At 41.4% G+C, this 11,244-nt stretch overlaps 1 protein-coding gene across 23 annotated transcripts in view; it reads left to right on the plus strand.

Annotated features, from left to right (window-relative positions):
- The window catches only part of ELAVL4 (ELAV like RNA binding protein 4), a 97,297-nt gene extending 86,586 nt beyond the window's left edge, over positions 1–10,711 (plus strand). For 16 of the 23 annotated variants that reach the window (XM_023932454.2, XM_023932451.2, XM_086842568.1 and 13 more), the window contains 4 exons: positions 3,988–4,141; positions 4,515–4,740; positions 6,135–6,173; positions 10,383–10,711. In XM_023932454.2, coding sequence (XP_023788222.1) covers positions 3,988–4,141; positions 4,515–4,740; positions 6,135–6,173; positions 10,383–10,710 — 747 coding nt within the window. In that variant the 3' untranslated portion in view covers position 10,711. The remainder of the gene's footprint in view (positions 1–3,987; positions 4,142–4,514; positions 4,741–6,134; positions 6,174–10,382) is intronic. The other 7 variants (XM_023932453.2, XM_023932455.2, XM_086842570.1 and 4 more) reach the window with 1 other exon arrangement.
- The last annotated feature ends 533 nt before the right edge of the window (positions 10,712–11,244 follow it).

The following is an 11,244-nucleotide window of genomic DNA, read 5'->3' on the forward strand; positions in this document are numbered from 1 at the left end:
GTGAGGCTTTTGAGTGCTTGTGTTAAAGCACTTCCAGTCCGTACCAGTGGGCTAAAGGACAGCAAATGAGGGAAGGGTTGTCCCCATTCTAAACTGGACTTGAGGCAGAAAAAAGCCAAGTGACTCACCCCAAAAAACCATGTAAGAAATCCTGTATCTTAGAGTGTCACAAAAGGACAAAGCAAAGTGTCTGTATTAAGGTCACCAAGAAGCCTGATGTTTTAGAATGTTACACAACTTTTTGAAAGCTTCCCAGGGAGTCACTGACTGCACCTCAGCTGCTTGTGGCTGGAGAGGTTGTCCCAGGGACTGCAGGTGCCCAGGGTGGTTGGCTTGGTGGTCCTTGGGTGCCTGTGCTGTGCCCTGATTCAGGCTCCTGCATGGTTTCCCATTCTCCAGGTGAGGAACGGTAGATGCAGAGCAAGATACATCTCAGAGAAGGTTGGTACCTGCAAAATGAGCTGCTTGGTTCCTGCTCAGGTGTGTCCAGGGCAGGGTGACTCTGCTGGTCAGAGCCAGGAAAGGCACAGAATGCTGGCATCATTCCAGGAAAGGATGATGCAGTTCTTCCTCAGAGCAGACCACAGTTAAATTTTACAAGGAGGCTTCTAGAAATGGATTTTGTTTGAGAATTCCAGGATTAGCACAGGAGCTGAAGGCTGCTCTTACAGGGAGCAGCAGTGAAGTGGTTAAGTGTCAGTGTTCAAATGTTGCTTGTTCCATAAGACAAATGGGATGCGTTCATGCCTCTGGGTGCCTTTGCTGTGGGCTCTGGCTTGGAAAGGCCAGACCGCTTCAATTTATGTTCTGAAGAGTCTCGAGGTTAGTAATTCTTGAAAAAGTTTCCTATATGGGAAAACGGTAGAAAATCAATAAGGAAGATAATTACTTGAATTTGGAGATATATTCTGTGCACCTGAACAAAAATGTGCTTTGCCATGGAAGATATGAAATGCTGGACCTTCTGATGCTGCAGTGGTGTTGGGAGGCAGTGGTGCAGCCTCTGGAGATGGGTGTTTATTATGAAGAGAAGTCCTTAGACAGGCTAATGCTCAATGTCAGATGAGAAATGTCCTGTAAAATGTTTTTCATAGTTATTATATATGTATTTATAGAAACTAACATCTGAGGCAAGCAAGCCATAAAATGAATTGTACAATATTTTATTTTCTTCCTTGCAAATTTGACTGCAGAACTCCTAAATGATCTTATGCAGTGAAATCCAACACCGTGGTTCGACCTTCAACCATTGTACGAGCGGACAAACATTTTAATGCTGAGAAATGCCTGGGTCAAGCAGTAGTTTGGTGTTCTCCAGCTCATTATTTGAATTCTTTGTGGTGTCTAGGCTTCCATACTCTTTTCTTCTTTCAACGCTCTGTTTCATTACAGGGTGCTAACACTGCCGTGAGCAAAGGAAGGGAAAAAAAAAATCATTTTTAAATGTGGATATAAAGAATTAATGCAGCGTCCTCACCCAGCGCTTTGCGGTTTGCAGTGATAAAATGGGAGCTGCTTTTTGCTCCCATTTTAACTTGCACAGCATAAGGAGCTTCTGGTGTGATGGAGGGTCAGGGTGGGCGATTTCTTCCTTTGATAGCTCACACACAGGAAGACATCCCGTCCTCAGCACTAACTGAATAATAGCTTGAAAGCAGGATGGCACACTCTAACCGATCGATTTGTCATTGGCTGACCTCAGAGGGAAGATGAAAAAGATTCAAAAGCAGATAAATAATTGACATTACTAGCCTTGAGTCCATTCAGCTCCGCAACCTTTTCTCCTTGATATTAAAGACGGCTGAGTTGCTTTTGGCAGCTTCTTTCTTTGGCTCAGGCTCCCCTGCAGCCTGAATGTTTGATTGCGGGAGGAAATAAAAACTAGACCTGAGCAGCAATAGGTGTTCTCGTGTGCTGTGTGTGGAGGGTTGGGAGTGTGAGCAGCTTCTCCTTCCTCTGCCTGCCTGCAAGGCCCACGAGAGCAGAGAGCTTTCTCTAGGTGGAAGTGTATATATATATGTATAAAATGTCAGACACTCATTGCTCTGGGAAGTAGTGTTTTTGCATATCCCAATACTTTTCATCCTCCCTGTAACTTGGCATTTGGTTAATGAATGTGCCAGAGTGAGAAACCCAAAGGAAACCCCTGGCTGTTTTCCCAGGAACTTTATTCATTTTGCTGTTCTCAGTTTTAAGGAATAGGTAAGATCCCTACCCTCACCCCTGAGAGGCTCTTAAATGTTTTTTAAACTGTTATTCCTAAAGTAGGTTAAACTGTAGGTGCCTGAACTCTCACGGTACCCTCTCAAGGTGAGGCATTTGCAGAGTGGGGAAGGAGAGCCTGCTTTTCCAAATGCCCCAGCACCAAACCAAGCTGCAGGTGAAAGCACCATGTTCTTATCCCTGGTGTCCCCAAGGGCCTGGGTTAAGCTTTGTTGCATAAAAGCCACGTGGTGCTGTCCATGGGTGTTGTGGTCCTGGATCCATCAGAGGGGCACTCAGGACCAGCAGGGAAATGATGGAAATGCTGCATCCCATCAGGAGCTTATGGGCTGTGGCACGAAATCATTTCTACGCCAATATTCTTCTCCTTTTCAACAGCTGAAGGTTTCTCTGCTCCTCATGTCTGCTTGAGCCTTTGTGCTGTGTGCCTGAGCTCGCCTCCATTGATGCAAATGTTTCATCTAACTTCCATTTCATATTTCTTTCCCTGAATTTTCCACTTCCTCTCTCCAGCCCTATCTGTAAATGTTAGATTTAAAAGGTTACAAACGTGTAAGTTAGAAAGAAATTGGTAGAAACCTTAAAATCTAGCATCTTTAGAGTTTGTCTGCTATTATGCAGAGAAGATTGTGGAAGCAAATATTAGTCATTAACATAATTTTCTGTGTTGAGTCAACATCTATTTTTAGGTGTGGAGCGCATAAAGACAACTTTGACACATAAAACACAGACATCCATTTGACATCATCTGTGTTCAGGCTGAGGGAAGAGGGAAAGACAATTGCTGAATGTATTGTATTCGTGATGGGAACCCCCCCACTTCCTTCCTAGACACATTTTAAGACATAATGCAGGAAAGTACTGATCTGTTTATATTGAAATGAATCAAAATGAAGTGCAGAGTATTCAGCTTGGGTTCCATGGCTTTTTCAGATGTGCTGCAAAGTAATTCATGATCTCTGCTGAATATTTGCCATTAGGAAGCATTTTTATGATGTTAAATGTGTTTATTCTAAATGTATATATTATTTTTAAAGTGCAGAAGGCTTTTTATGCACCTATTATAATTATAAATCTGATTCATAGGTAGAAGAGCAGTTAAGAGCCTTGAATTAGTAATTTTCCAACAGCACACATGCAGCGCCACAGCTAGATTTTCTTGTTTGCTTGGTCATAATATTTTATGGTCTGGTTCTGGGCTTTGTAATGCAAGGGAACTTCTTGTGATAAATTGCAGATCTGACAATGAGTGTCAGTCTACAGCTCCCTGAGCAGATGTTCATTTAGTCTAATTTCACCAGTACTTTACTGTTCATCCAGAACAGATCTTGCCAGCTCAGGATGCAAACACAAAGAGAGAGAGCACAAAAGATCACTCCACAAATAACCTGATCTGTTTCAGACACTTGGAGGGGGAAAACGAAAAACATGCAGGGACCTCAGTGTGCGAGGCCAGCTACGGCAAATCATCCACACCCCACACCCATGGGGGCAAATTTACAAAGCCACACGTGGGAAGTTGCACATTAATCCACCTCTGAACAAAAGTTATTTTATCACTGCACATCAAGAACCTTTGTGCCTGTTTTAAGTTCTCTGTAGCTGTTCCTTTGTTCCTCCAGCCTTTCCTGGCTCTGCTGGTTTTACAGAACAGGTCCTGTCTGAACTGCAGGGTTATGTCTTGTGAAAGAACAGAACATTTTCTGTCCAAAATGCCAAGGGTGGCTGTAGCTCTCTAACACTGCTCTCCTTTTCTCTCCCTAGGTGTCATATGCCCGTCCAAGTTCAGCATCCATCCGGGATGCGAACTTGTATGTCAGCGGCCTTCCCAAAACCATGACCCAGAAAGAATTAGAGCAGTTATTCTCACAATATGGGCGCATCATCACCTCACGGATTCTGGTTGATCAAGTCACAGGTTAAAAGAAAACTTTTCTTGATACGTGCATGTGTTTCTGGAAGTGGCAAAATTGCTAATGTCTGCAGCTGGGGGTTTTTTTTTCACTTTTAGTATAAAATGCGATACCTGTTTCCATATAAATGTAACTGGAGGTATAACTGCTGGGACTATCAAAATACAGAATATTGTTTACTTAAAATCATTGTTAGATGCGGTAAGGGCCTTGACTTGAGAGATTACGGATTGGGAAGAGGATTTTTCTTTACAGGACTTCTCTTAATTTGCAAACCACTTATTGTGTCAAGTCGAACCCAGCATTCAGTTCATGTTTGTTACATAGACGAGGCTGTTCCTACGAATATTCATCTCTTCACATGTTTTTACTTCCCAGGGGTTTCTCGAGGTGTGGGATTTATCCGTTTTGATAAGAGAATAGAGGCAGAAGAAGCCATAAAGGGACTAAATGGCCAGAAGCCTAGTGGTGCTACAGAACCAATTACTGTGAAGTTTGCCAATAACCCCAGCCAGAAAACAAGCCAGGCACTCCTTTCACAGCTGTATCAGTCTCCCAACAGACGCTACCCGGGACCACTTCACCACCAGGCTCAGAGATTCAGGTAATTACCTGGAAAAGAACTGAAATTCCACCAGCGACGACAATGTGGGGCAGGTGTTGTGCGGGAAAATATGCTTTAGTTGTGTAGGCTGACCTGATTTTCTTTGTAAAATTAAATATTCTTTCCTGGAGAATGAGGAGGAAAATCTGCTGACAGCAGTAGTCATGTTGTATTTACTAAAACAGCTGAAGTACTGTACAATCAGATCTCATGAAGGCTCACAGAAAAAGGGAGGACAGAACAGAGTTACACTGGTAATCAAATGAGCAGTGACTGTCTTGTTCTTTCTCTCTTTTTGGGTAATGCTTTTATTTTCTGCTATATTACTACAGTTTTGATGCAGCTTAGACTTTGATGTTAATGGCAGTGGATTGGTAGCAGGAAAAAAGCTGAGTCTGTCCCAGTCAGCAGGAGTATCATTAAATTTATTAGCCTGAGATATCTGCTCTTAGTATAAAGAGCCCTTGTATTAGTCTTTGGTGTGAGTCTTCAGATGCTTTTGGGGATGTTTTATGCTTTGCATTTTGAATATACTGTTTCCATCTGATGCATAAGGCAGAGTTAGCAATATGTGATGTTCCTATTACATTTATACTTAATAGTTCTCAGGCAACCCAGCTTTCAAATAAAAAAGTCTGCCTCAAGAAAGAAAACTTGGACATATTTGCATAACTGAGTTGCACACTGGCTTTAGAGGATTACTGAGAAGTAATTTTAGTTTGTCAGTGATGAAAAGTGCTAATGAATTAAAGATCATAAAAAGTCAGTCATTGGATACATTAAATTTACACTTGTTTTTGTGTCTTTGGCAAGCAGCTGTGTCCATTGAGGTTATCATTGAATCATTCCATGGACAGAAGGACTTTATTGTGCTGCCATGGAAAGCAGATGATTAAATTCTGCAAAATTTGGAGGTTAATTTGGATTGACATGTCATGAAGGATTAATACTAAATATATATAATAAAATGGAGAGAATGTGTTATATTAAAGCAGATAATCAAGAATTTTTCCAGTTCCAGCAATTTTAGTCTCTACACTTTATTTCCAAGTTAACTGCAAATATAAGGTGAGCAGTTGATTTACCAAAAAAAAGTTGAATTATAAAAAACAAAAAGACAAACCCTAAGTGTATTTTTAAAAACCAGGCTCTGAAGGTTAAGCTTTTCTCTAAGACTGTAGACAACTTTAAAAAAGGCTTTTAAATGCTCTGGTGGAAATTTTAGCACAACCTCAGACTTAACAAAGCAGGCCGGGAGTTGTTAGGCTCCTTAGATGTGTGGGAAACTTGTTGAACGTTTCTTCTTTGAAAATGGAACACTATTAATAATAGTTCCATTGAGCGATCTTGCCATCTGTGAGACATTAACCCAAAGACCCTCCTTCTCTTTTCAGGCTGGACAATTTGCTTAATATGGCCTATGGCGTAAAGAGGTAATTAGAATTCCACAGATTGCCAGATGTCCGTGTTGGCACAGATTGGTGCTACAATTTATTTTTTTTTAATTCACTAACTTTATTTTTTTTATCCCTTCTTTTCTTCCACCAGCATGTCAAATTCTTTTTAAGTTTGGACTTCAGTTGGTTTTGTTACTTTAAAGGCCTCACGCGCAAGTTCTGTGGGGTTTTTCAACCTTTTTTTGTTTACAGGTGGGCTTCTCAAATGGTTTAGGTGCCACAGCTACAAGCATTGAAATTGCAGTTGGTCTGCTGAGTGGTGCTTTTTCCAGAATCAAAACTATTAACTTGAGTTTTTAACAAATCTCTGATCTGATAATGGAAAATTTAAGTCAAAAATCAGAATTAGGCTGCTGTTATCTCGCACAGTTAAGATCACCTTTCTGCCACTCTGCCATCGTAAGTTTGACTTGAAAATACAGCTGTGTGCACCTCAATCAGCCCGAAGTTTCTTTTGTTACAGGTTTAATACTTTGAATTTTTTTTCAGTCCTTGAAATTTATTTTTTGTTTGTTTAACGTAGCTGTGTGTTTGTATGTGCACGCATGTGTGAAAGCTCAGCTGATCTGTCAACATTTCTGCTGTTCCATGAGTATGTTTGGTAGCTAAAATGAGATGTGTTGTTAGTGTTTCTTTTAATGGCAACATCAGCATAAGCAACCCTTGCAGCAAAACAAAGGTGTAGTCTTATTCCTGATGTTACCCTAAGATGTCCAGATTAAGATGACAGAGTACTACTTAATCTTCTGAAATGGTCTACTCACCACACTTGAAAATTACTTGAGCTTTTTTTTGAAGCTCATCCTCTAAAAAGGTATGGTAAGTATATCTTTACACTAGCAAGTAGCAGACAGTAAGGTGGGATTTAACTCCTCAGTAACTCAGTACAGATCTGAAATCTTGAGTACTCACAAGAGGAAAGTCAAAACAGAGCTTCTCCCCAGAAGCACCGGTGCTGGTGTTCATGGTTATGTCGGGATATCCTTAGTGTGGTGATGGGGATGTAGTGAGTGAGAACCCCCCGCCTGATTTTATCACACATCACTTCTCCTGTGCTCTCCCACCTTAGTTGTTCCTTGATATCTTGTCAGAAACATGGTAAAACTCCCAGCTGAGTGTCTGTCCAGGTGCAAGTCAGTGTCAGAAGGATGGGTTTGTTCTGGGAGATTTCCCTGGGTTTTGGCCGCTGCTGCTCCTTCCCTGGAATTGAGCTGGCGTGTGGTGCAGGATAGGCTTAGACTGAACAGAGGAAAAGAGCAGGAAAATTACCTGCCTTCATAGGTTATACATCTGCTTTCTCAACATTGTCTGCAGTGTTACTCTAAAAACACAGCAGTGTTTAAAGTCACTTTGCAGGCATCTTAAATTAGTTCTTATCTCCTCTCAGCAAACCTTGACAATTGTACCTGCACTAGCAAAACCTGAATCTGTAGGTGCAGGGTCACAAAAAAATACCGCACTGATAATTTCTGAAGCTGTCTGAGGAACAGGAGATTGGCTCTCCCTGTGCTAACTGTGTGGTGCTGATGGAAAATGAGACATGCTGACGTGGAAAAAAGGTTTTATTGAGGCTAATTTCAGATCACTTGGTAGTAGCAAAGCTCCTTATGCGATAGGTGATCTTGTATTTGTGTCAATACACTTGCACCGGTTTCGTGCATGTTTTGTTGGATTTACAGCAGCTGCTGTGCTCATGGCACATAAATAGTTGAAAGCTGCATCGCTCCTAAAGGTTTCCAGGGAAAAGCTGCTCTCCAGTGAACTGTAGGAAACTTTAACCCTTTACATCAGTGCAGCATTTCATTAAAATGCAAAGCCTTATAGCGCGCTGTGACATGCACGGCTTTGCATTGTACAGGTTTTACATCGTCCTTACTTAGAGCATGGTGTATCCCATAGTGTTGTATTAATTTAAACATTCCAGAAAAGCACTGTTTGGTGGCTTATGTGTGTTACTGACACAGTTAGCACTTGCCAGCGATGGGCTTGAAGTCCTGTCTTCCAGATTTCAAAATGAGCTGATGCTGTTGGCTTGTACAAGCCCTGTCTGTGCCTTATTTCCAATCCTTATTTCCACCTGTGGTAGAAGGAGCAGTAGAAATTGGCCTTGTCCAGCCTTTCTGTGCTGAACTGTTGTGATAATGTCACTGGTTTCACTGTGCAGGAGAGAAACCAAAATGTGTTGAGATGAGGATTTGCAAAAGTGAAGTTGAGTTGGAAAATTGCCATGTATTTTTAATAAACTGTCTGCAAACCTTCCTGAGGATCTGATGCTGTGAGCATTTGTGAACTGCTCATTTATAGCATAGCTACACCCCTGTGATGATCCTCAGCTAAAGATCTATATTCCAAGTGTCTTCTTTTTCCCTGAATATACATAAAAAGTGCTGTCAGGCATCAACAGAACAGTGAGCAACCATCAAGTGTGTAGTTTCCTTTATGGTTATTTAATATACACTGCATAATATTGTGCAGATCGCTAAACGTGTGTGGAAATTATTACAAGTGTAAAAAGTTTTGGAGAGCACAAGAGCTTGCTCAGCAAGAGAGTCCCTCCCTCTGCTCCCTCAATCATGGCTCAGAAAATCCTGAGGAATTATTTTTCTGTTCTGGTATTAAAACTCATCATATTGAAGGTACACGTGAAACTGGATTTTTAAGACATTTCCTCTGTGCAGTTGTTATTTTAAAACATATCCCAAAGTGTAGCTTCAGAAAGCACGTCAATTTTTTTTCCACACTGATGAAAGGAAAATTATGTTGATCCTGAGGGCTGATACTGCTTAACATCTTCATTAATAACCTGAGTCATGGGCTGCTCTGCGCCCTCCCGCATTAGCGGGTGACACTAAATTGGTGAGGAGCAGGGGCTGTCACTGCTGCTGGCCATGGCTGCCACTGGGGAGACCTTGGAAAGCTGCAGGAACACGCTGAAATTCGGGAAAGGCAGATGTAGAGTTTAGCCCCTGACTGCTGCCTTCAGCTGCCTACAAGGGGCCTTAGAAGGAAGGTGAAAGCCGAGCTTTTTGCAGAGGTCAAACGCAGGAGGACAAGAGTCAGCAGTGACGGGCTGCAGCAGGGGAAATTCCACTTGAGGATAAGGGAAACTCATTCGCAGTGAGGATGGAGTCCTGCAGCAGGGGCTGCAGGAGCAGAGTTCATGTCCTTGGAGATTTCCTGAGCTTCCCTCTGCAGGGCCATGAGCAGCAGATCTCATTTGAGAAGCTACTTGCTTGGAGCAGGAGGCTGATCAGATGATCTCCATAGATCCTGCCCAGCCTTTGTTACCCCGTGATGGATCTGTGTTCATAAACACCTGGCTTTATCTGCTCTCTTCGGATATTGGAGGTGAAGTCCCAAAGGACAACAAGAAAGAAACAGTAGGGTGCTCTATTGAACTCTTAGGGTTAGTCTCTGCATTGACTTCTTGAAGAATCTAAAGCCTGTCATGGAAATGAAGCCTCACAGTATGAAGGTATCAGTTGATCTGCTCATTAATTATATTTATGTTCTACTTACTCTACAATTGCTGCATAACTCTTCTTTGATATGTGGCTGGCTTTAGGATTTCTTGTTACCTGAATTTTTTCCCCCAGTGTGTGTCAATTAAGGACCATGTTAGGAGGAGAAATAAAATCTACCACTTAGAGACATCTCTCTAATAGTATTTTTAGCTGAAGAAGCTACCGTTACAGCTGAATCCTGACAAAGGCGTTTCTTATTAATCTTTAAAATAGGTCTTGAAGTTTGCTTGGGTTTTTTCACTGCAGACTAGTAGGAGATAAAGCATTAGATCTTCGTTGTCCTGAAACTTACATCAGTGCTGGGAATAAGTGGCAAATTTCTACAGGCCCTTTTTCCACGAGCTGTTGTTTATCACAGCGTGTGCAGGCCCTCTCTGACTCAGACTGTCCTCAAGCATTTCTTTTCTGAGGTCTTTGTACACATCCAAGCAGGGCTTATCCTAGGAGGCAGATGCATTTATGGCCAGATTTGGCAATTTTATTTAGTACAGCTCCCCTCCGCTTCAGCGGGAGTTAGAGAGCAAGGGTGGCTCTGTGGTCATCTTCCAGGGACAGGATCCAGAACCTTCAGTACCATTGGCTTATTTACTTTAAAGTCTTGGACCCTTATAGCTCGTGCCAAGAGATATATTTAGAATAGACCCCTCTTTTTGCTCGGTAGGTTTTCTCCGATCACAATTGATGGTATGACGAGCCTGGTGGGAATGAATATCCCTGGTCACACCGGGACTGGATGGTGCATCTTTGTCTACAACTTGTCTCCCGACTCGGATGAGAGCGTGCTGTGGCAGTTGTTTGGTCCCTTTGGAGCGGTCAATAATGTCAAGGTGATCCGTGATTTCAACACCAACAAGTGCAAGGGATTTGGCTTTGTCACCATGACCAACTACGACGAAGCTGCCATGGCGATTGCCAGCCTTAATGGATACCGTTTAGGAGACAGAGTATTGCAAGTTTCCTTTAAAACCAATAAAACCCACAAATCCTGAATTTCATATCCTTACTTACTAAAATATATATATATAAATATATATACGAACAAAACAAAACAAAAAAAAAACTCTTCAAGGCTTATATTCAACCATGGACTTTATAAGCCAGTGTTGCCTAAGTATTAAAACATTGGATATCCTGTGAGGAACAGGAAAGGATTTTATAATGCTTAGAAAAAAAAAAAAAACCTTTGATGCATTGAATGTTCTTTCATAGCTGTCGTTGTTGAATATAATATACATAGATAACAATGTGCAGGGATTTTTACCCGGCCAGCTAGTTTTACTACCTTCCTTGAAGGTGGGTCTTTTTAAGATGACCATTCACTCATTTGAAAAAATAATAAAACAAAAAACAATTTTTACGAACTAATGGGATTAAAAGCGAGAAAAAAAGATTTTTGTTTTCTTTTCTGTTTTTTCAAAACATTGATTGAATCAGATTGGTAAACCCCCCACACAAATTAAAGAGGAACAATAAAAATTGCAAAAAGAAGAACATAATTTTGCAACTTTTTTTATTTTTCCTTT

Source organism: Cyanistes caeruleus, chromosome 9 (genome assembly GCF_971803275.1).
Source record: "Cyanistes caeruleus chromosome 9, bCyaCae1.hap1.1, whole genome shotgun sequence".
Lineage (NCBI taxonomy): Eukaryota > Metazoa > Chordata > Aves > Passeriformes > Paridae > Cyanistes > Cyanistes caeruleus.